Source organism: Triticum urartu, chromosome 3 (assembly GCF_003073215.2).
Source record: "Triticum urartu cultivar G1812 chromosome 3, Tu2.1, whole genome shotgun sequence".
Taxonomy (NCBI): Eukaryota; Viridiplantae; Streptophyta; class Magnoliopsida; order Poales; family Poaceae; genus Triticum; species Triticum urartu.
Window position 1 is genome coordinate 680,834,553 of NC_053024.1, and position 26,394 is coordinate 680,860,946.

The 26,394-nt window shown below is 42.3% G+C and overlaps 1 protein-coding gene across 1 annotated transcript; it reads left to right on the forward strand.

Moving 5' to 3' along the window:
* The first annotated feature begins 6,365 nt into the window (after positions 1–6,365).
* On the forward strand, positions 6,366–15,755 carry LOC125547154. Its single transcript, XM_048711144.1, has 10 exons — positions 6,366–7,369; positions 7,978–8,050; positions 8,430–8,636; positions 9,706–9,993; positions 10,489–10,620; positions 11,864–11,922; positions 12,015–12,100; positions 12,676–12,835; positions 14,394–14,433; positions 15,517–15,755. The coding sequence occupies exons 1-2, from the start codon at positions 6,366–6,368 to the stop codon at positions 8,033–8,035; spliced, it is 1,062 nt and encodes a 353-aa protein (XP_048567101.1). The 3' UTR covers positions 8,036–8,050; positions 8,430–8,636; positions 9,706–9,993; positions 10,489–10,620; positions 11,864–11,922; positions 12,015–12,100; positions 12,676–12,835; positions 14,394–14,433; positions 15,517–15,755.
* The last annotated feature ends 10,639 nt before the right edge of the window (positions 15,756–26,394 follow it).

Genomic DNA, 26,394 nt, shown 5'->3' on the forward strand with positions numbered 1-26,394 from the left:
GGGTTGTTCCTCTTATACACCACACAAAATGTGTGGGCGGACTCCCTAACGCCCACACGTGTGGCACTTATCAGCATCCTATTTCTAAACATGGTCAACGACAACTAGCATCTGAAAGTCGTTGCGGTTGCTCTTCCTTATGGTGATTATCACAAGGGTGTCCACCCTTTATTCTCTCTTTCCCATCATGAACGCCCGCCAGCTGGACTCATTGAAGGATATGCGCTCCTCTGATTTCTTCTTGTATTGAACGTTGGTGACACGCCCTGTTGGTCCATGTCTACATCATCCCGGAGCTTAAGAAGCCTATGAGGGCTGTAGAGGAAGAGACCATGCTGCGTAGAGGAGACAAGGAATCGGACCTCGATGTGTTGGGCGCACTGGACAAGATGGCGCCGTACGAAGCATGGTACGGTCACAAGCCCACGGTTGATCATCTTCGCACTTTCGGGTGCGTGGCGCATGTGAAGGCAGTGACCGGGCATACTAGCAAATTGGCGGATTGGAGTACTCCAATGGTGTTGGTTGGCTATGAAAAGGGTATGAAGGCATACCGTGCGTGCAACCCCTCTACCAATAAGGTGGTTGTGACGCGCGGCGTGGTCTTTGAAGAAGCAAGGTCATGGAATTGGAACTCCACCAAGCCGGTATACCCGTCTTCCGATGAAATTTTCAACATTGTTTACTATGATTATGAGCATGCAGACGTTGATGATCAACCGGAGACGTCGGCCGCAACAAACGGCGTGGGCGGCGCGGCAGAAAAAGGAGACACGCCAGCAACTTCCGCTGCTTCACACGCGCAAGAAGAACCAGCAGCCGAGGCGCCCGAGGGCACGTACGGCACGCCTTGCAGGAGTGCGCGCAACGCTCGACCTGGTGGCGTTGTTCCATCAGGACCAGAACATGCCACCCCTGCTCGTGGCCCTCGAGGCCTAGCACCGGCCAGCCCGGAAGAAAAAAGCCTGTCCACTGGAGGTGTTTCCAGCAGCCCACGTGTTGCACCACAAGGACATGAAGGCTACATACAAGAAGGCCATGTACGTGAAGATGATACACAAGGACATAAACAGGGACGGATTCAAGGGGGGACGAGGAGGGGCGAGACACCCCCCCCTAACGATCGTGTCGCACCTTAATAGCGATCTGTTTGTCGCTAATATTTCTTAGTAGACAACTGTCCGTGACATGCTTCGCCCCCCCCCCCCCCCCCCCCCCCGGTGCCTCGCATAGCCAAAGCCCATGTACTGCTGTCACAAGCGATTGCAGCCTAAAGGCCTAAATTCCAGGAAAATGAAATGGAAGGTAGCCCACAATGGAAACAAAGGGGCCAAGCTAGTAAGCAGTAATCCCTCAAAAAAAAGGCTAGGAACCAATCTCCTGTAAATCTAATCGCTTCTTGGCAACCTGCTAAGAAAACTGCTCCTTGATCGAGCCTGCCGCCGGTCATCTGTTAGATCTTCTATCAAATCTGTCCTTCCAGAAGGGAAAAGGACAGGAGAAGTATCGATGTGTCGATCGCGCATTCTTGCCGGCCGGCCGCACGGACGAGCAACCAAGCGAGGGTAAAAAGGTTAGTTTTTACTTTTCAGCATTAGATTAGGTGTCTCTCAAAGACTCAAACCCTAGAGGTTGTAATTGTAGAACTACATGAATTAAAAATTAGCTCACACGATTTGGTCTCAGCCACCATCAGGAAGCACAATTATTTGTGATCGTTGCTTCTCTTCCCCATCCAAACTTGAGTAAACAGTGACGTTGCAATGGCCGCCGCTGATCTCTGTTGCCGGCTTGCCACAAGCATGTGCCATCTTCCATGGCGGGAATGGATCGTTTCATGAGGTATTAACATATTATTATTATTATTATTATTATTATTATTATTATTATTATTATTTTGACATCAACATATTATTAATATGGTCTGATATGGTAATCCGTAAAGCATTAGTTAGTAGCAGATGTATTTACATGTGTTTACTTGACGATAGATAAAGATCTAGTTTATCTTTTCTCTCGGTTTAGCTGTACTTTTCTGGACAAAATAAAAAAACACATTGCTCTTTTCAAGCCATTTGCTTCAAGTTAAAACGCTTTACACTAAAACTTTGAATTCAACTCGCTAATCATATGATTATATAGGTAACTGTAGAGGTACATTTACACCCACAGTTGCAAAACATGCATTATTTTCTCATACACAAATTATTATATACAATGTGATTTTATGTGAGACGATATGTATATATTATGTGTGTGGTTGTTATCTGTTTCGCCCCCCCCCCCCCTATGTTCAAATCCTGGCTCCGTCCCTGGACATGAAGGCCACATACGAGAAGGCCATGTACGTGAAGATGATACACATGCCTTGGATTGTTCATCTGATGGAGATGCAGCCAGTTCAGAGGAACATGATTCACCAGAAATTGGGAGTTTGGCAACTCCGGATGAAAATCCCTCGTCTTCGACTGAAAAGGAGACAAGGTAACGTCCGCCGACACCAGTACGTCTTCGACCAGTGGTGGATTTATATCCGAAGAAAAATCCGGTGAAAATTAAAAGAAGAGGTCGACACTGTTTGCTTAGCGTCGAGAAACCGATGAAATTTGAAGATGCAAACACGGAGGAGCGTTGGCGTCGTGCTATGGACGAGGAGTTGGGATCGATCCAAGACAACAAAACATGGGAGCTCGTGGATCCTCCACCCAACGACCATAAAATCATAGGGCTCAAGTGGGTGTACAAAGTCAAGAAAGATGCCGAAGGAAACTTGGTGAAGCATAAAGCAAGGCTCGTAGCCAAAGGATACGTGCAAGAGCAAGGTGTAGAGTTCGAGGAAGTGTTTGCTCCAGTCACAAGGATGGAATCGGTGAGGTTAGTTATAGCTCTCGCGGCTCAAGAATCTTGGAGGCTACATCACATGGATGTAAAATCCGCTTTTTTGAACCGGGAGTTGAAAGAAGAAGTATATGTGAAGCAACCACCGGGTTACATCAAAAAAGGAGAGGAGCACAAGGTATTGAAACTACACAAGGCATTGTACGGGCTATGCCAAGCTCCTCGGGCGTGGAACATCAAGCTTGATCGTACACTAGTTTCTCTTGGTTTTGAGAAACGTCCACTGGAGCATGCTATGTATAAGCGAGGTAAAGGCAAGGATCGTCTCCTAGTGGGCATCTATGTTGATGATCTCTTGATAACTGGAGCAGATGAGGAGGAGATTGCTAGATTCAAGCTACAAATGAAGGAGCTTTTCAAGATGAGTGATCTAGGGCTCTTGACTTACTATCTCGGGATCGAGGTACATCAAAAGCCGGAGGGAATCACACTATGCCAGGAGGCATATGCAAAGAAGATTCTTGAAAGCTGTAGCATGGAGGACTGCAATCCAAGTCATGTTCTAATGGAGTCTCGACTTAAACTTAGCAAGAGGATCCAAGCACCCGCGATTGATGCAACGGAGTATAGAAGTGTGGTCGGAAGCCTAAGGTATCTTGTGAATACACGACCGGACTTGGCCTATTCCGTTGGGGTAGTGAGTCGCTTCATGAAAGCACCCATGACAGAACATTGGGCAGATGTGAAACAAATACTCAGGTACATCAAAGGAACAACTAACTTCGGTTGTGTCTATTTGAGAGAGAAGCGGAAGGAGATGGTGGAGCTACTTGGCTACAGTGATAGCGACTTGGCAGGAGATATTGACGACCGTAAAAGTACCTCGGGCATGGCATATTTCTTGGGAAGAAGCATAGTGAGTTGGCTATCACAAAAGCAGAAGGTGGTCGCATTATCATCCTGTGAAGCAGAGTATATTGCAGCTGCAACCGCGGCAGGTCAAGGTGTGTGGCTAGAAAGGCTACTCGGTGACCTCACTGACAAGGAACCGGAAGGAGTGGTGCTCTACGTTGACAACAAGTCCACGATTGCTCTATGTAAGAATCCAGTGTGCATCATGATAGAAGTAAGCACATTGATATAAGGTATCACTACATACGAGATTGCGTGGAAGAAGGCAAGATTGAAGTCAACTACATTTGCACCGATGACCAGCTTGCAGATATCCTGACCAAGTCTTTGGGCCGACAGAAATTCACGGAGATGCGGGGAAGGATCGGCCTCCAAGCTGTGAAGTGAGGACATCGTGGTTGGAGGGGGGGGGTGACTTGGTGCAATCATCCGAGTAGGTTTGGGTTAGCTAGCTTTGTACTAGTGTAAATACTAGTCGTCAACCCATGCTCCTGCACGGGCTAGCAAGTTTTGAAAAAAAAATTATACATGGGAAGTTTATATAAATATTGTTTTCTTTAAATCTGATAGAAACAGAATTAGATCTTTATATATCTTTGCTACTTAGTATTTTCTTAGCGTATGCCATGTTATATTTCGCTACTTCCCATTATAAATATAGTCAGAACATAGTGGACAATTTTATATTGTTGAAAATGTTGTATTAAGCATTGTGCCAGAACAATAAGTGGAGACACAGTTATATGTATTTAACGGCTCGTAACTCTAGTAAATAAATACATATGAATATGTTTGCTACTTAATATTATTATACATATAACATCGATTTTTCACTCTACCGTCTTTAGCGACACAGTTACTCCTTGCATTTACTTGCTATATGCGATTAAAATATTCCACCAAAAACATTGGTGACCTACAACCATTCTCGATGGAGTTAGTTTATGTGATCACCCTCAAGCACCTCTCTCTCCTTCCCTCTTAGTGTCACACACGCGCACACACACATATAAACTTTTAAGATCTCCTATAAATTTATCGAAGCTTGCACTTCACATTTCTAGGAGTTGAGCTAAATTATCGGTTGCTGACCTATAAGATTTTAGATGTTGGTTTCTACATTTTTGCAAATTGATCATTTTGATATCCCAATAGAGTCGTTGGGAAAAGTAATGAAAATGTTTTTTCTTTGGCTAATACTAATTTGCATTTTTAATTACTTAAATGTCCTTGCATTGTTGTGCAATTATTCCTTCAATATTTAAAATATGAAATTTAAACTGCATGTCCTCACATGTAAAATTAGAGCAGCTCTGATGCAGTTGCAAAGTTTAGCAATTTTAATTTTTTGAAATACATTTTGTGCGAATTTTATTTGGCTACTGCTAAATTACATTTTTATAAATAATTAAGTGTTTCTCGCATTATTTATCTATTATCCTTTAGATATCTTAAATATGAAACTTAAACTGCATGCCTCTACTTATGAAATTAGCGGACCCCTGATGCGCACTTGCAAAGTTAGTAAATTTTAATTTTTAAAATATATTTGTTTGAGCAATTTTGATTCTTTACTATATTTATGGATATTTTTGCACGTTCTTAGAATATAGATTTAAAAATATTTTTACACTGTTTTTTTATTTTCAGAAAACACTATATGCATCACGTACAAATTTGGGAGTATATATGTATCCGTGATTTACAGACATGGTTATTATAATACATACATATATGCTTTGTGGTAGTGTGCACGGTGAGCTTTGGAAGAGAAAAATTAGTATAGATGCCTAGATGTAGGCATGCATGTCAGCATGCATGTGTAGTAGTACGTTGCCGAAAAAATAATTTTTTATTTTCTAAATGGCCTTACTTTCCACGTCTCCTACTCTAACACGCATGGTCTATTGAGCATATCCAGTGTCCCTTGTAACGTATGGACTGCTCCCCTAAAAATACGTAGGCTTACATATCTCGTCTAATCCTAGATGTAGAATTAAGATCTAATGGTTATTTATAGATTGATTTCTAGGATTAACATGGAGGTTCGAATGGTGCCTTCAATTAGTAAATATAAGATAAGATATAAGATAGCTGTACCCTATGTGCGTCTCCTCCTATGCATGCCAGCTTAGACTAGTTGTACGTGTCTGTGCGCGTCTTCCGTCGATCCGGCAGTTCGGAAAGTAATCGAGTTGCGTCGCTGTGTATTGCCGGAAAGCACTCGGCAATACCGTCGACGGCGGGTCTGGGCCAACATGTGCGAGGTCCAAGCCTTCGGAAATTGCCCTCCCAGTTACCGATCCTACCAAGGCATCCAGAAATAAGAGAAGGAAGCTCCTACAAACCTCCTCAGAGCTCAATGATCGTGGGCCGTCAGATTCGTTTGCTTGATGGAGTTTGGGTCGTCGGATCGAACGCGTGGAAGAGCTCAGCCGTCGGATCTGGAAGGAGCACTATAGAAATGAATAGTTACCGCCCTCTCCCGGTCTCTCTCACTCTGCAGATTCGGTCTTATCTCGCTGACGTGTGGGGTAACCCTCTAGTGGGCCCCGCATGTCATTTGCTGTGGCTGAGACGCGTCCCGTTGGCGTGCTCCACCGGTAAAAGATCTCATGCCACCGCCGAAATTCCTGTGCCCCGCCGAGGGTATTTATGACATTTCACTTAATCCTATGCCAAGTGGCTTCTTACCAATGGTTGCTCCCTCCCCAATCAGCGAGACAGCTAGGACCGGTTCTCTCCCTCGCATCTCTCTCACGTTGAAGCCGCCACCCCCTCCCCTTCTCTCGCGTCGATGCCGCCGACCCCTCCCCTTCCCCTCGCGCCGCCGCCCTCGGAGAAGCACCGCGGCCGCTGCTGCTCCGCGTCGCCGCTCCTCACCCACCCACCGCGACCGCCTTCTCTCCCGGAACCCTAGCCAGTCACACGCAGCCCATGGCGTCGCCCTCGGCCATCGCGTCGTCGCGGGGCTCGTCGTGCAAGGGCACGGCTTCTGCCAAGGCCGCATCGGAGGCCGACCAGGAGCTCTTGGCCTGGTAGCTCTTCCTCTTCCCATTCGCCCCTTCGTCTCTGAATTTTGCCGCTGCTCGGCCTCCTCTCGCCGCTGGCCGTCCGTGCTGCCGCTCGTGGCGCAGCAGTTCGAGGACACGCTGGTGCGCATCCTGCTCGCCGCTGCCGCCGTGTCCTTCGCGCCCACACTCTCGTCGGCGGCGGGCGCGCTCACGCTCTCGGCCTTCGTCGAGCCGCTCGTCATCTTCCTCACCCTCGTGAGTCCCTCGTTGTCAACGCCGCCGTCGGCGTCTGGCAGGAGACCAACACCGAGAAGGCGCTCGAGGCACTGCGCCAGATCCAGTCCGACCACGCCACCGTGCGACGCGACGGCGAGTGGGCGCCCGCCCTCCCCGTCCGCGAGCTCGTCCCCGACGAGCGGGGCAGCGGGCGACGGCGACGGCGACGGCCAAGGGAGAAGGGGAACGGCGCTGCGGCCGCGTGCTGGGCCTGGGGAGCAAGCGACAGATGCGAGATGCAGGCTGGGGCCAGGAGAGCAGACTAGAGACGAGGGTTGGGGAGACCGGAACACCCGGCACACCCTTTTGCTACGCCAATGCCGCTCAAGGTCAGCCACTCCCTGCATCCCACTCCCTCCCGATCTGTCTCTTTTCGTGACACATGTAGAGCAAGCCCAATCAGTCGTGGTTTAGGGGTAAGCTGCGTCTGATCCTCATCCTGCCTGTGCTCCATTCTGTGACTAGATTTATTCTACTAATATTTTTGCTGGGATTTGTGGTCGTTTCAATTGATTAGGACAAAGCTAATCTGATTCTTTTCGAGAGTAAAGCTAATCTGATTCTGATGAGCTGAGGTTTCAGGTTTTGACTGGATGTATGAACATCCACTACAGGTTCTGTAAAATAAATAACAAATTCAGTTTATCGATTAATCACAAATTCTAATATAATGGGCGGCTATTTTCTATTAATATACTTGAAATGATATTGAGGTATGCTCCCATGTTTTCATCCGTGTACTATGTAGATGTATACTGACAATTAAGCTTTGATCATGAATGCATAAACCATAGAAGATTCTGACAAACTAAGTGGTGTGTAATTCTCTGTTCCATAGAAGATTCACTGATCCCTGTATATACTTTTGACCAATTTATTTTCACGACGTCTTCCGTGTATTCCCTTTCTCGTGATTTGTGATTCTCAATTCTGCCAGCTCTGTTGAGACATGGAACCGAAGCCGTGAGGCGGACATCATCATTTTGTCAGATTAAGTGTGGAGTTACAAGGTACTCTATTGGCAACCTCATAGACCTGCATCAACTATCATTACAAATAGAGCATTTCCGTGCTCTTAAGTCAATCTATTAGGGAAAAATCAAAGGCTTTTGTCCCTGTTAATTATTTTTTGTTCTATTGTATGTGGGCATCTTATCTATCTGTAACATGTGATGTGTGCAACTATAGAAATGTTAGGCTATAATAGCAATTCTTTGCAACACATGTTCTCATACATTTATACTTACTGCTAGAATGTATTTGCTGCATTGCTTTGGGTGTTGAACCGTGCATTGATTGCATATTACATTGATTTGGATTTGGACTGTACACTGAAAATTTAGGTGTTTTTGGAGAGCTGACTGTACAATAAAATGATCTACCTTGCAGTATCATTTTTTCACAAAGGAAGAAATTTGGAGTAATTACGGCCTTGGCGCTCTTCATGTTGTGAGAGAACCTGTTCAGTAGGATGCCGACATGCATGAGGAAGCCAACGGACAGCCAGAGCTGGAAGGCGTGGAGCTTGAGCTGCAGTGACGACGACAACTTGGGTGTCAGCTGCAAAAAACTGCAGTTCAAAGTGTTCAACCAAGTGTAAGTTTGCAGTAAGTCAATAATTGCAGTTCTACAATGACACATTCAGACTTGCATCCAAAGTTAGATAGGAACATGGAAAGAATCTCCGAAACTTATTTACAGGGCAGAGAAAACTTCGCACCTATTTTATCTTCAGTGGTTGAACTCTCTTGTAGCTTTGGTTCAGATCCTAAAGCTATATGAAGCACCATAGATTGAGTTTGCAAGCAAAAGGATCACACAACCTGATAGTACTGGTAGCAGTCTTTTTCTTCCAAAGTTTAGCATTGATGTCTGTCAATTTGCAGGTAAGTTACATGTGTGCGAACAAGAGGTTGACCAACAAGTTGTTGATTTCTTAATCTCGGAAACTTGATCCTTATATAAATGGCTATCAGTTAATTTTTTATTGAACTTTTGGTCTCTTTAAAATACCAGTACACGGTATTCAGGTCCAAAGGTAAGTAGCAACCTATTTGAGCAAGTTGCAAACACATCCGGGATCTGGAAGGTGAGCGGTCTGAGCCGCCCTTCTCGGCTCGGTTTATTCCGATTCTGAACCCGGTCCTGTGATGCGATCCCTGTTCCTCCTACTGTATACTGTGCCTCGGCGCGCCTCGCTAGCTGTTGTTGGATTGGCTCGAGTTTAGGATGACAAGGTCGTGATCAGGGTGGCGCTTTCTGAATGAGAGCAGAGCCAGTGCGGCCTTCGACCAATTTGGGACTTGGAACAGGATCAGTCAATTGATGTCGTTTTGTTTCTGCGGTTCCACTTTTGTTACCAGGGACGGAGATTGTTGAATGTGTGGTTGAGTGTTTCGGTTCTGCGAGCAGTCATATGCTCGTTAGATTAGCTCAGCACAGGGAAGTCCTATGGGAGGAATATATGCAACCGTTGACTTCAGGATATGTTGCTTGGTTGTTCACGACCTTCCTAGATGAGTATGAATTATATCTCGCAGACCATAATAAATCAATGATTATCCTATAACTTTGAGATGCGATTGGGTTAGATCGGATATGATCGTGATATGCTCTATATTGTTATGTTTGATGAATCGTAGTTCTAACATTGCGCCTACACCAGGTTTTCCATCCACTGCATGGCTGGCTAGGAGTGGCTGTCCGACGGGGTGCTCGGTGAGGTCGAAGCCACCGCGTACTGGACTGCCGTCGCGCCAAACTTCGAGGAGTACGGCAGTGCCGTGGCCAGGGCCAACCCTTCCGGTGCCGAGAACGTGGCCAAGTGGATCATGTGGTGCGGGGTGATGACCGTGGACAGGCTCCGCTGGCGGAACAAGGTGCTCCGAAAGAGGATTCAAACCGGCGATAATGAGGCCGAGGTCTGCCCGGAGATGCTCAGGTGTATCAAAAGGTAGTGTTTTCTTTGTCAATTTTCACATCAAATGTGTTTCTAATTTGCGGTCAAGCAAACTTATTCAGTGGGATTTGTGATGCATAAATCAATAAATGCTTCAGGTTTTGGGCACATCACAGTTCATAGTTAGATTAGATTATTAGATTAAATCGTGATGCAATGTGCCATCATGGGTATCGCATTTGCGTTCGATGGTATTTGTGTTAAAAATCTTTATGGTTAGTATTGATAATCTCCCTGATTGCACTTGTTTTACTTGTTCTGCTGTTTGGTATCCCTGGTGCTATGTTAATCTTGTCTGGTTGGTCCTGCTATGTATGGTGATTGGTGAATTATAGCAATGGCATGATGTCATAGGAGAAGAATCCGTGATTGCAGACAGCTACATTTTGATGAATTCTGCAACTGGGCTAACTTAAGTGTGTGCACCTTAGGCTGATTGTGTTGTTTCGTTTTGAGATTCCTCACCATGCTATGTTATCATGGTTTTAGGTTTCTTTGTACTTAATTACACGCCGCAGCGGCGACCAAGAAGCGCGTGGCCCAGCTGACCAAGAAGGCCAGGAACGTGGCGCCGGTGACAAGGAGCCCGGATTTAAGTATCTTTGCTGGGTGTCGATGGTGGTATGTCTCTCTATCTCTCTCTGCATGTAGTTCCAGTAGTTCTATGGTACTTTTTTCTGCTAATTTCTAATTTCTATTGGCTATATACAAGATTGTGACTTTTTTTGGGTGATGCACCTATAGTAATCAGTGACCTGTACCAACTGAAGATGAACGAGAGAACAAAATAAGAAATGGGTGGCTATTGAATTGTCATGATAGATCAAAATCATGACCAGTTAGTTAGTTGTTCCTCCAATAGCATTGCATGTAAATGAATCTTAATATAGCTCACCACAGCTCGCTCCTCCTCCCCGTTTCTTCTTCAGTTGTGCCAAACTTGAGGCTGTAGCTACTATTCAGATAGTTAAACTTAGATTTTTGTGGTCGGCGTCCTGCCTGGCAATTTTGGAAACAGAGGTGGCACGACTCTATGATATGGATATGAGTACAATAGTGTTTGACAGTGGCACATGCAACGGTGCTCACGGGTGCCATGCCGCTAGGCAGGTTGTCTGCACGGTGTTGCAGTGGTCAGTGGCGGTGCACCTACGTCATGTATGGATCAAAAAACTAGGCATGAGTGCCAGTGGGTTGTAAATACCATGATTCAGTTGCACATATGTCTTTGGTTGGATCAACACGTCGCATTTTACTTAGTGATTTGTCGTGAGTGCTCTTGTGTGAGATTAGCATGTCTTTCATATCTGCCTTTAATGCATGCTTTTGTTTTACCAGTTGCCAGTCACAAGGCTTGATTAGTACCCTGAACGCTTTAATATCTTCTGTTGTTTAAGGTCTGATCTTGCTTATTTTGCTAATACCATATGATACCAATGGATTGAACCTTTCTGTCATTATTATTTAGATTCTATTTTCGTATGCTTTTGTTGGATAAATCAATGGTGGTGCTGCATATTTCATTTCTTGGACGGTTGTGTCTTCCCTGTGGTATCTTTCTGCAACTGAATTCATGGTGCTGCTAGATGTGCGTAGATTATGGCAGCTCGTTTTGAGATGTTTTCGGAAGCCTCACACATGTTCTCGAGTCAGTAACTTCAAACAGTTCATCATCGCCTTCAAAACCGGGACAACTTTGAGAAATAAATCAATGTTGTTGATGCTTATATTGATTTTACTTAATCAAAAATATGTTTCACAACATTGTTGAAGCTTTGGCTCCTTTTCACAGCTGACATTTACTGCTCTGCATTTGCTTGGTTTTGTTTCACCGAAGGATGACCAAATGTATGTACATTTACAGCTGACACATTATTAAAGGGAAGAGGATCAACTACCCGATTTTCATCAGTGATGACAAAGGTATGTATGTATACACTGAGTAGCAAATGCCGTTGCCTCTAAATTTTGTTGATGATGTTGTGTTTGACAAACTGGTTGGCTCGACTATTCAGGTAGATGCCGTCGGAAACGCCACCGTGCTAGAATGCCAGGGATTAAAGTTGTGTGCAGTGAACGTGTGAGAGGACCAAAAAAAGAGGTAACCCACTGACCCTACATAATAAGTAACATGTATCCGTATTTGGAGCTTAACAAAAAGTAGTTGTGATGAGATATTATTATCAATATAGAGTGTGTATGATGTGTCTAATTTTCACCTTTCTTCCAGGTCATCTTCTACTAATATGCTGATTGGCTTATGTGACACCTTTTTTTGTTATTGAGTAGGATGTAGAATGGGAGATAGATATGGGAAGAACAAAGGATGTTGTGTACTCTCTTTGGATCTGATGCCACCAAAGTTGAGCCGATTTGTGCTCTCCTTTCGTCCCATGTTGTGTCTAGGTTACCAAGTTTGTGTCTGCTTCTATGATTAGTTGCTCATGCTTCATGGTCTTTGTGGGAAACACAACATGATGCCTTGCTGGTTCCTTAGTCCCATGTTTGTTCATATCCTTAATTATAATAATTGTTGATCGGTAGGGCTATGTCTGTTGGTGCCACTATCTAAATAAATCAATTATCTTGATGGTGTCATGTGTTGAGTTTACACAATCATGTAATCCAGGGTTCCAAACTATTGCTAATGGTTCCTAATTTTCTATTTTGTTGCAGTTGACTTGCTGTGTAATTTTGTGATATAACTTCTTCTCTTTTATCGATGGAGGAGGTAGTCAGAAGTTGTCATTTTGAAACGCCTCCACTTCTTCTGCAAAAGATTGGTGAATTTTCCAAAGGGACGGAAGAAGTCGATCAAAGGATCTACTCACCTGAGGTACATCTCATAATTTTTAATGTGAAGTTGTATTTGTGTTATTCCTATCCAAAATTTGTGTTTAATGTGAAGTTGTATATGTTTCATACCTATCAAAAATTTGTGGATGAACTGTTCCTATGTTACGTAAATAATTTGAGCTTGGGCTAACATTACTATTCATTTTTCACATTGTACCTGCTATATCCGATAGTTCTATGGTAGAAGTGAGCAACTTTGTAGTGGGTTGAATATTACTGGATCTCTTCCAAATGCTTCAGAACACTAAATATAGCTATAATGTCTCTCTTTGCTTTGCTAGAATATCTCTTCAAATTTAAGAGGAGCTTGGTACTATTTTTTCTGATGGATTCTCCTTATTAGTAATGCTTTATGACAATCATAAGATTTGTCTCTGATGGTTTTTCTTACAAGTTCCCAACCATTCTGTTACCCTCCTCTTCTATCACAAAGATAGGCACACCGTTATTGTAATTCCCTATCAAAATATGCTACTATTTAAGCTTTTACATAGCTAAAATATGTTGACTTCATAGCATAGATCAACACTTCTTGAAGAATCAGCAAACAGTAGGCCTGAAGGAACATACCAGTTTAGAGGATATTTCTTAATAATGAACACAAATTGGCGTTTGTTTCTTAATTTCCACAAATACTTTATTCACACACACAAGAGAGAGAGGGCTGTAATTCACAGCAGTAACTTTTATAACACAACTGGTGAGTGCAAGTCTGCTTCCTCAATGAAAGCTACCTACAAATTCTCAATTTTCACGAGGTAAAACGATACAGACCAAATATATAATCATCGGTAGCCAGACTACTTACACTATACATTCTTCCAGTAGTTTTTTCATCAACCCTTACTTTGAAAGCTTAGGCTTGAAAATTGGGGCAAGAAAGTTTGAACAGAACTGGAAATAGTATATACCGCCACATAGTTAATACCTTCTGTTGTGGCACATCCTGTGTTTTTTCGGCTTATACTTGGGCTGATTGCTCTGCCAAATAGGAGTATTACGAAGCAAATATGAATGAAATGATGCCTCGGCTTTCGTTTTCTGCCACACATGTTTTATTGTATAAACTGGAGCTTCACAACTAAAAATAAAGATAAATTATAGCTTAAGTACAACCAGGTTGCTGAGTTTATTCATATCAGCTAGCACTCTGCCTTTTATCAACCTTTGAATGGAACTAGGTATTACTCTTTGTGAATATGAAGTCAAAATTAATAATTAATAAAGGTAAAATATACCTTTTATGTTTATTCACAGTTGTCATCACGAAGGTTGCTGAGTTTTTTTGTGCTCACAGACCCTGATCAGTTCTACTAGAGCATTGTAATTAACAATCACCTGCAGTTGATTTCATGACCGGTGGGCTTTCAGCAAATAAACAATCAGAAGGAATCAATACGAATATAACCCGTTGAGTTCAACATCCTCCAATAATATAATCATGCCTCGATTGGAGTTAGTACTACAATATATAACATCTTCTTTTTGTAGTTATTTATTTATATGTGTCTATATGGTTTTCCATGAAAATCCAAAAGGGCCTCGAAGTGTTGGAGCTTGGATCTGGGGGGTGCATTGGTGAGCCATCCCTTCTCCTTCACTGGCTTCTCTGGTTTTTTTGTGCATATCATGCCTTGATTTGTGCTCAGTTGGTGTGAAATGTGCAAGCAAAGCTATGTGTGCGATCTACTGCCTGTTATCATGTGTCACAAACTACTATAAATGCATACTAATGCCCCTTTATTATATATGTCTACTGCCTTTTACATTCTCTAGGGCTAAGCCACTACTTATTCCAGTATACTGAATTGCTATTGTCTGCACTTCTATTGTGTTTTGTTATACCTTTTAAACATGCACCGTATGCCATAGATTGGTATGACAAGCACAACCACTGTGATATGTGTGAAGAGATGTGACGTATCTTGATGTTTTTACTGAACCATTATTATTCTGGGTGCATAACGATTGTATGGTACTGTCATTTCTTTTATATCACTGTTTGCATCACCAGGTGTTTACGCTAAAACAAGTCGGTTGCTGCAAGTCTTGCAAGAAATTTGGGTGACAAGGCGTCTGGACGGAACTATCTATCCATCTATCTATCTAATATAGTTTACTACTATACCATGTAAAATCAGTGTCTCCACTACCACTATGGCTTGGTGTGGTCATGCTATGATGTTAGTGGACACGAATGTTTAGTGATATGTTGATTCAGGAAATTTGCATTTGGTTCAGCATGTAGTTGGGCTCTATGCTCTTAGGAGATAATGTTCTGTGAATTCTTTTCCAACTGTTATTGCCACAAAATTGAAATTTGGTATTGACATTATGAAGATTACCGTAAGTGTGAAAGATACTGAGACTGGATCTGTGTCTTATTTATAGCTCTAACTGCACGTACCATATGGATAAAAAAATATCTATCATTTCTAATGAAATGATAAGATTTCTTGATCTTCAATAATGATGTGTACATAAATATCACTAAACTCGATGCTGCCTTGTGATAATCTCATGGTGATGTTGAACTACATAATGTCTTTGCTTCTATCAAATGTGAATGTTTCTTCTTACTTTTATTTTGTTACTTTTATCAAATGTGAATGGATTACTACTTACTTGAACATTATCTGCATAACCACAATGTCGGGACAGGCACCCTCGCGCCAAGGCGCGTTACCGATCTAGTCGAGAGATGAAGGGAGCGCGGCGAGAGGGTTCTTGAGGAAAGGATGGCCGTGGATCCCTCCGCGGAAGATTAAGAATTTTCCCCTGTGCTACGTCGTCATAGTGGCCACGGTCGCCTGCCTCCGTGCTTTGTAACTCCTCGGATTTGTGTTCTGGGGAGCATATTCATTTTTACAGTGGACCGATGATATGATAATACTTTACTGCCCCTTTTTTGTTTCAAAAAAACAAAAAAACAAAAGTGAATTAGAAAATAGAAAGGATTAACCTTTAGACAAAGGTCAACTCTTTTAAGCTCAGTGTCAGCAGCCCTGTCAAAAGCCTAATAATGTCATTGTTTTGTGTTATGCATACAAATTTTACTTCACAATATAGCAAAAGTCGAACGAACATACTCTAGTAAAAAGATAGAACCTTTGGCATTACAGTGCAATGACGATTCCTTTATAGATGATATTTTGAGTAGTATCTGTTGCAACCTGTAACCCTTAGTCGTGAAAAATAGCATGCATGATCAACCAAATTGGAGATATTCATTCATTATGCTGTGAGAATTAGGCTTGATTTGGCTGATATTTCCTGGATTTATTTAAGTCTCTCTGGTGATATTCATTCAGTGGGACGAGACGTCCCCGTCGACCACAAAAGCACGTGAGTGACATTGTCGTTCTCAATATGTAGTGTCAGCTCAGTATCTCAAAGGTTCTCATAAAAGATAGTGTGTGCATGTGTGCATTCATAGGAACAACTCTGTGTGTATATATGAGCATCTATGTTGCACTGTATTAAAAAGCAACGGATTTGCTAACTCACATTTAGATGTTTTTTAGTTATGTCACATCTAACTTGTCCACCACATGATAAGGAGCTGTAAGATTGGTGCAAAGTTCTTTTCGTTTGTGTTGTCGATGTGTTTCCCGTCGCTAGTGTCCCTCTAGCCTGTTTTTCCAATCACACGCAGTGGTCAGCCTTCGTGGGCATATGGGCTTGTTTTTTTATCTTGTCAAATCCGATGGTGCCCCCGCTGCCTTTGTTCTGCTTTTTGTTCACGTCTGGGCCTTTTTGTGTTATTTTTCTTTTTTATCATTTGTTTATCCTGAGCCTTTTTATTCTAAATTCTTGATTGTTTATTAGAAATTGAGTCAATCCTAAATCTCCTGCACCTTCTGCTCCCATCCACCACCATCTTCTCACTCTCACATTCCCCTTTTTCTTACACTCTTATCATTTTATTTTGATATTTGTGTTTCTTTTTACGAGGAGTGGCATTGTTGATTCTTTTTTTCCTTTCAATTTTTTGGTATTTGTTTGTGTGTGTTTTTCATGCGGGCACAACATTTGCAGTCGAGATCCGCAAGAAATATATTTTCAAAGTCACGAATATTTTTTTGTCATGCAGGCATAATATTTTTTGAACTTTTTGTAAGAATTATCTATGCGTGTCTACACACATGGGATTGTCCCTATGTTCTACAGTCATGAATTTTTTTGCTACTACGTGTTTTGTGCATGGGCTTATCCATTTATGCGCTAGCCCATTTCCTTTTGTTTATTCCTCCTTTTTTTCTTTTTTTTATGTTTGTGTGTCCGTGGCCACACTGTCATTTTGAGCTGCATTTTTTTTCTCTTTTTTGGGATAATATTGTACTAATGTTTCTATCTTTTTCTTTTTTGTTATTTTCTTTTTTGTTTTTCTTCTCGTTTTCCACTTTTAATCCATAACATTTTTGTACAAGATATTTTTTGAAGTGTGCGAACACTAATTAGAATTCGTCATTTTTTCGAAAAAATTGAACTCTTTTTCAAACTCATGAAGATTTTTTAAATTTATTATTGTTTTTTCAACATCGACTCGCAACTAGAGGACGCGTTGTACTTTTTTGTACTTTCCCCAGTTGCAAGTCAGCCATCCACTCAGAACTAGGGGGGACATATGTTTGTACCGGCCCCAGCTGCAAGTCAGTCATCGACTCGCAAGTGGGACGTGTTGTACTTTTTTGTGGTTGCCCCAGTTGCAAGTCAACCATCGACTCGCAACTAGGGGGAAGTATGTTTGTAGGGGCCTAGTTGCAAGTCAACTATCGACTCACCACAAAGGGGGGCATATGTTTGTAGGGGGCCAGTTGCAAGTCAACCATCAACTTGCAACTAGGATTTGTAGTGGCCCCGGTTGCATGTCAACCATCGAATTGCAACTAGGGAGGCGTATGTTTGCAGGGGGGCAGTTGCAAGTCAACCATCGACTCGCAACTAGGGGGGCATATATTTGTAGGGGCCCAGTTGCAAGTCAATCATCGACTCGGAACTGGGACTCGTCGTACATTTTTTGTAGTTGCCTCGGTTGCAAGTCAACCATCGGCTTCCAACAAGGGGGAATGTATGTTTGTAGCGGCCCCAGTTGCAAGTCAGCCATCACCTAGCAACTAGGACACTTCGTACTTTTTTGTAGTAATCCTAGTTGCATGGCAACCATCGACTCGCAACTAGAGGGACGTATGTTTGTAGGCTCCACATTGCAAGTCAACCAGCGACTCAGAACTAGGGGGTGTATGTTTGTAGGGGCCTAGTTGCAAGTCAACTATCGACTCGCAACTTGGACGCATTGTACTTTTTTGTAGTTGCCGCAGTTGCAAGTCAGCCATCGACTCGCAACTAGGAGGACATATGTTTGTAGGGGAAAATTGCAAGTCAACCATCGACTTGCAACTAGGGGCGTATGTTTATAGGGGCCCAGTTGCAAGTTAACCATTGGCTCGCAATTAGGATGTGTCATACCTTTTCTGTAGTGGCCCCAGATGCATGTCAACCATCAACTCGCAACTAGGGGAGGACTTCCGTTTGTAGGGGGGTCGGCTGCAAGTCAACCATCGACTCGCAACTAGGAGGGCATATGTTTGTTGGGCCCCCAATTGCAAGTCAACCATCGACTCGCAACTAGGGGAAACTATGTTTGTAGGGACCCAGTTGCAAGTCAACCATCTACCCGCAACTAGCACGCGTCGTACTTTTTGTAGTGGTCCCAATTGCATGTCAACCATCGACTCACAACTAGGGGAAAATATGTTTGTAGCTAGGGGTCCAGTTGCAAGTCAACCATCAACTCATAACTAGGACGTGTCATACTTTTTTGTAGTGGCCCCAGTTGCATGTCACCATCGACTCGCAACTACGGGGGCGTATGTTTGTAGTGGCCCAGTTGCAAATCAATCATCGACTCGCAACTAGGGGGTACATATGTTTGTAAGGGGGCAGTAGCAAGTCAACCATCAACTCGTAACTAGGACACATCATACTTTTTGTAGTGGCTCCGGCTGCATGTTAACCATTGACTGGCAAATTAGGGGGGGATGTTTGTAGGGAGGGCAGTTGCAAGTCGACCATCAACTCGCAACTAGGGGTAACGTATGTTTGTAGGGGCCTAATGGCAAGTCAACCATCGACTCGCAACATGCGCATCGTACTTTTTTGTAGTTGCCTAGTTGCAAGTCAACAATCAACTCGCAACGTACGCATCATACTTTTTTGTAGTTGCCTAGTTGCAAGTCAACCATCGACTCGCAATTAGGGGGGCGTATGTTTGTAGCAGCCCCGGTTGCAAGTCAACCATCGGCTCGCAACTGCGATGCGTCATACTTTTTTTAGTTTCCCAAGTTGCAAGTCAACCATCGACTCACAACTAGGACGTGTCATACTTTCTTGTAGTAGCCCAATTGCAAGTAAACTAGCGACTCGCAACTAGGGGGACGTATGTTTGTAGGGCCCAGTTGAAAGTCAACCATCGAGTCGCAACTAGAATGCGTTGTAATTTTTTGTAGTTTCCCCAATTGCAAGTTAACCATTGACTCATAACTAAGAGGCACCTATGCTTGGAGGGGTCCAATTGCAAGTCAACCATCAACTCGCAACTCGTACGCGTCGTACTTTTTGTACTTGCCCAATTGCAAGTCAACCATCGACTCGCAACTAAGGGGGACATATGTTTGTACCGGACCGAGTTGCAAGACAGCCATCGACTCGCAACTGGGACACGTCATATTTTTTTGTAGTTGCCCCATTTGCAAGTCAACCATCGACTCCCAACTAGGGGTAAGTATGTTTGTAGGGGCCCAATTGCAAGTTAATCATCGACTCGCAACTAAAAATATATAGTTTTCTTGAGCATCCATCGGATGAGAAGATGCATAGGACTTTATTTGTATCTTTTGGGTCTACTTTGAATTTTATAGTAGAATCTTGAGTCAATAGCCTGCCTCCCCCTAAAGTAGTGCAGGACCTGCATCAGTGTCATTTTTACCATTTTCTTCTTCATCCACGCCCTCACATTATTAAGATACATCTTTGTGTAAGGGAAAGTCTTCACAAACATAGTAATTTTATCTTGAATTTATGAACATTTTAAAATTAAGTTTGTGTGTGCTTTCTTTAATCGTAACCTGCTAACTGGAAGACACGTAACTAGCTTCTTTTTCTGAGGTAAGGGCACGTAACTAGTTTTTCATGGTGGAAAGTAACTAGCTAATCACGAGCTGTTCTAGTTCCGTGTGTTTTTTGCTATGAGCCACGGAATGCTTAACTAGTTTGTACGCACGCCCCGTGATAGCAGGTTAGCTTCCTATCGAGCTGGAATGCTTAAGTAGTTTGTACGTACGCTAAGCTAGCTAGCTAGTTTGCCGAGGCATTACCCACGATGCACTCACGCACCAGCTATGCTAGATTGGCCAATCGGGTTTGCTGAGATAAATGATCTGTGATTTAGTTCATGGCCTGGCTTAAAAAACACTCAAAGAGAAAACAACAAACAAAAAAAAATGCGGAGATCCACAAATAGATGATAAAGTCAACTTAGATGTGACATAATTATGTCACATCTAGATGAGGCCTAGACACACCCAAAAAGCAATATCTAGCACAAAAAGAAAAACCTAATAGTGAGTTAAATAAAAACTAACACGTGCCAGGTAGGGAAGCACTGAAGGCAAAGTACTTCAAATGCATGAGAGTGGAGCTAGCTTAGCAGATTTAATTCTTTTATATATGCCCTCTGTGTACATCATAAAAAAATGCTTCTTTGTCCCTTCGTGGACATTTGATAATAAAATGCTTCTTTTTTTGAATTTTTTCTAAGCAGATGTTCAAAATTAAATTGTATATTTATGTTGGCAAACATGTCATGTCATATGTATGCGCTTTTCAAATGGCACTATAGTATTTGTCTAAATTGCTAACCATTGTAATTACCTTATTTGTGTATAGTCGCCAAATGGTTGTATTTGCCTCTAATAGGGAGCATTCTATGCATACCATTTTAGATTTGGAATATAAACCATATCGGATATCATTATTACATGTTTCTTCTGCATGGCCATTTTTGTTTCGTTTCGCCATGGTATCTATTTCTTTGTGCATTACAATCACCTATGTCTAATAAATTCAATAAAGATGTGCCTGGTGTGCCTGGCAACGCTCATTCAATATATTGCTTCTTGACGGATAATGGCATAGAATTTGACTTTGTCCTTACTGCGATCCCAAGACGGAACTTAAAGAAAAGAATAGAGAAGGTAGAAAACACCGTTAGTGAAGTGAAGTATCTACTCTTTGGAACAGCAAGTAAGAGTGCACTGATTGATATTGCTAAAAAGAACAGGAGCGGAATTAGAAATAGCAATTGGAAGGTATTTGGTCAAGAGGTGCTGCGTGATAATATCATGGCAAAGCTCCGTGAGATACCACTGAGCTCGGGTACTAGTCCATGTTACTCGGTGATTGGCATATATGGTGTTGCAAGGTCTGGGAAGACTACCTTTGCACGGTATCTCAAGACTACATAGAGGAGGAATGCAGCGACGTGCAGAGCGCCAAGGATGGCGAGCGAGACGAACCATGCCGTTCCTGCTGCTGCCGGAAGAGGAGAGCCCCCATCTCCACTCTCTTTTTTCTCTTGCATGCAGATAATAAAACATCTAATACGACCGATCCATGTCTGTATTAAGCACCTCAGTGCACTAGTAGGTCGATCCGGACTTAATGGAAACTGCTGTACATCTCAGTGAAGTAGGAGATCGTACCGCGTGATCGATCTGTATCAGTTAATGGAAACTATACAGTACAGCACAATCAATGGAGGAGGACACAAGGAATAATCAACACTGTAGCAACGTGAGCTGTGCAAGTGGTAGCATGGTGCTCAGTGTGGTGTGTGTGTGCGCGTCGCACAGAAGGAGTCTCATCTTCGTTCTCGACCGTGTTCCAGGCTGACTATGGCCAACACTTGAAGATGTTTACTGTGGGAGTAAATGCCTTCGACCTGGCCTTGCTCAACTCTACGTTATGGTTTCTTTTCTAGAGACTCATGCGGTCTGGCGAGTCGCTGGATCTCGATTAAGAAAGGGGACCTAGACTAGGAAGTGCATGGATGAATCCGGGTACATATGAATCCACATTGAAAAACACATTTATAAATGCTAAAAAATTCTGCAAAGAAGTTGCACGGATATGTCTCCATGTTCTATTTGCGTGCATAAAGTTTCACGAAAAAATAACTTTTTTGTGGCCTGTGCAAAAAAGACAAAAAATTGTGTCGTGGAACACTATTTAAAAGCACTGAAATTTGTCTTTTTTATGGAGACAAAACAGAAAGACATTCTTTCGCAAAACTTTGTGCTGCGTGCACACATTTGTGAACATGTATGAGTGATATTTTATTTTGAATTTTTTGACACTTCAAAACATGCTTAAAATGCATATGCCTATGGGTGCAGGGAGAGCCCTCTCGACCTAGACCTACCTTTCTTCATCGTGAAGGCGTTGAGTAAGGCCAGGTGGAATATTCGTCTTCTAAACAGTGAAAACATTATTGTGTCCATGGCTTGCTATCTCAAATACAGCACTACCATGTTTGGTGCAATTACCCATGTTGCAATTACGGCCCATATTTTTGCTTCGGTTATCCATGTTGCAACTTGGTAACTTCGGAGCACCAAAAAAGTCACCGATACACCTGACCAAGATAAGTTTTATAATCCAATAACAATGTGTGAATAGTACGGTAACTCACACATTAGGCGGTGATAACTTATAAGCTCGAAAAAATGTCCTAAAAACATTCTAAATGATATTTTAAACTAGAAACTACTCCACTTGTCCGAAAATATATATGGTGTGTTTTTAGCATGGTGTTTGATGCACGACTTTGACCACTAATGTGTACTAAATGATATGTATTGAGAATTATAAATGGTATTGTTGCATTCGTCTTGCAAAATTATTCCACTTCCTAACTAATTTTTGTGCATATAATAATTTAACGGCGAAAATTAATGGTACCTTATATTTGGCATGGATGTGAGTATTTATGAGTTTTTTAAGTCGGTGACGTGTGACTCACAGAATACTATGTGATAATTTATGAGCTCAAAAAATGTTGCAAAAACATTTCAAATGACATACTATTTTTGAAGCTAGAATTACAGATGATTAGCCCAGTAAATCACGTACTCTACCTTGTGAATTTTCAACCCCAAAAATTATATCGGAAGGGTCTAATTTTAAAGATCCTATCCCGATGAATCTAGTGGTGAAAACATATCTTAAACCAGATTGGTCATTCAAGAGATAAAATATTTTAATTTTTCAAATAGGAAAGAATCTTGAACTTTTTTGTCCTCTACTGCATGCATGCAGTGTGATGCTCTTATTTTTCCTATCTCACCTTAGATACACATGAAGATGCCATATGTGAAGAGTCCCCATCACAAAGTCTCTTGAACAAAGGAAATCGTTGTAACACATCTATGTCATTGCACGAACCTGGCGTGCCAAAGAAAGCATGTCAAATCCACAAGTCCTTCGCTGCCACTGCTTCAAGTATGATGGTGGCTTCTTTGATGTGGCTTGGTATTGCCAATGCAAACCTTTTTGGGCAGTTCCACTGCTGGTGCATGAAATCAACTAAACCTGGCATACCTGGGAATCCTCTTGATGCTCCAACTACCAACAGTTTTTCTGTGTCCTCCACAGTTGGATCTCTTAGGTACTTTGACCCGAACACCTTCACCATAGTGCGTGAAAATTTCACCATGGAGTTCAGGACTATGGTATCTCCCGTCCAAATTTCAGCATCAATTGCAATTGTTGATTTAGCATAAGTAAGCATCATGAGGGCAACTGTGGAGGAGAGAAGGGACGTTTTTGCAAATAATCCTTCCTCAGCTTGAAGTTGTCATCAACCTTCTCCACGGCTTCCACTGAATAAAATATGCCCTAGAGGCAATAATAAAGTTATTATTTATTTCCTTATTTCATGATAAATGTTTAATATTCATGCTAGAATTGTATTAACCGGAAACTTAGTACATGTGTGGATACATAGACAAACAGAGTGTCACTAGTATGCCTCTACATGACTAGCTCGTTGAATCAAAGATGGTTAAGTTTCCTAGCCATAGACATGAGTTGTCATTTGATTAACGGGATCACATCATTAGAGAATGATGTGATTGACTTGACATATTCCTTTAGCTTAGCACTTGATCGTTTAGTATATTGCTATTGCTTTCTTCATGACTTATACATGTTCCTATGACTATGAGATTATGCAACTCCTGAATACCGGAGGAACACTCTGTGTGCTACCAAACGTCACAACATAACTGGGTGATTATAAAGGTGCTCTACATGTGTCTCCGATGGTACTTGTTGAGTTGGCATAGATCGAGATTAGGATTTGTCACTCCGATTGTCGGAGAGGTATCTCTGGGCCCTCTCGGTAATGCACATCACTATAAGCCTTGCAAGCAATGTGACTAATGAGTTAGTTGCGGGATGATGCATTACGGAACGAGTAAAAAGACTTGCCGGTAATGAGATTGAACTAGGTATTGAGACACCGACGATCGAATCTCGGGCAAGTAAAATACTGATGTCTACTACACAACCTTCTTTTTTTAGACGTTGTTGGGCCTCCAAGTGCAGAGGTTTTTAGGACAATAACAAATTTCCCTCAAGTGGATGACCTAAGGTTTCTCAATCTGTGGGAGGCGTAGGATGAAGATGGTCTCTCGCAAACAATAATGCAACCAAATAATAAAGAGTCTCTTGTGTCCCCAAAACACCCAATACAATGGTAAATTGTATAGGTGCGCTAGTTCGGCGAAGAGATGGTGATACAAGTGCAATATGGATGGTAGATATAGGTTTTTGTAATCTGAAAATATAAAAGCAGCAAGGTAACTAATGATAAAAGTAAGCACAAACGGTATTGATATGTGTTGAAACAATGCCTAGGTTTCATACTTTCACTAGTGCAAATTCTCTCAACAATAATAACATAATTGGATAATATAATTATCCCTAAAGATGCAACAAAGAGTCACTCCAAAGTCACTAATAGCGAAGAACAAACGAAGAGATTATTGTAGGGTACGAAACCACCTCAAAGTTATCCTTTCTAATCTATCTATTCAAGAGTCCGTAGTAAAATAACATGAAGCTATTCTTTCCGTTCGATCTATCCTAGAGTTCGTACTAGAATAACACCTTAAGACGCAAACCAACCAAAACCCTAATGTCACCTAGATACTCCAATGTCACCTCAAGTATCCACGGGAATGATTATACGATATGCATCACACAATCTCAGATTCATCTATTCAACCAACACAAAGAACTTCAAAGAGTGCCCCAAAGTTTCCACCAGAGAGTCAAGACGAAAACACGTGCCAACCCCTATGCATAAGTTCACGGGGTCACGGAACTCGCAAGTTTATCACCAAAACATACATCAAGTGGATCACATGATATCCCATTGTCACCATAGATAAGCACATCCAAGACATACATCAAGTGTTCTCAAATCCTTAAAAGCTCAATCCGATAAGATAACTTCAAAGGGAAAACTCAATTCATCACAAAGATATAGAGGGGGAGAAACATCATAAGATCCAACTATAATAGCAAAGCTCACGATACATCAAGATCGTTCCGAATCAAGAACACGAGAGAGAGAGAGGGAGAGAGAGAGAGATCAAACACATATCTACTGGTACATACCCTCAACCCCAAGGGTGAACTACTCCCTCCTCATCATGGAGAGCGCCGGGATGATGAAGATGGCACCGGAGAGGGAGTCCCCCCTCCGGCAGGGTGCCGGAATGGGTCTAGATTGGTTTTCGGTGGCTACAGAGGCTTGCGGCGGCGGAACTCCCCATCTAGGTTATTTTCTGGAGGTTTCTGTATATATAAGAGGTGTTGGCATTGGGGACAAGTCGGCGGGGTCTCCGAGGCGGCCACGAGCTAGGGGGCGCCCCCCACCCTCGTGGTGGCCTCGGGACTCTTCTGGCCCATCTCCGGTACTCCGTGGGCTTCTTCTGGTCCAAAAATGATCTCCGTGAAATTTCAGGTCAATTGGACTCCATTTGATTTTCCTTTTTTGCGATACTCAAAAACAAGGAAAAAACAAAAACTGGCACTGGGCTCTAGGTTAATAGGTTAGTCCCAAAAATCATATAAAATAGCATATAAATGCATATAAAACATCCAAGGTTGATAATATAATAGCATAGAACAATAAAAAAATATAGATACATTAAAGACGTGTCCAGCATCCCCAAGCTTAATTCATGCTCGTCCTCGAGTTGGTAAATGATAAAAACAGAATTTTTGATGTGGAATGCTACCTAACATATTTATTAATGTAATATTATTTATTGTGGCAAGAATATTCAGATCCATAAGATTCAAGACAAAAGTTTAATATTGACATAAAAATAATAATACTTCAAGCATAGTAACTAAGCAGTCATGTCTTCTCAAAATAACATGGCCAAAGAAAGCTTATCCCTACAA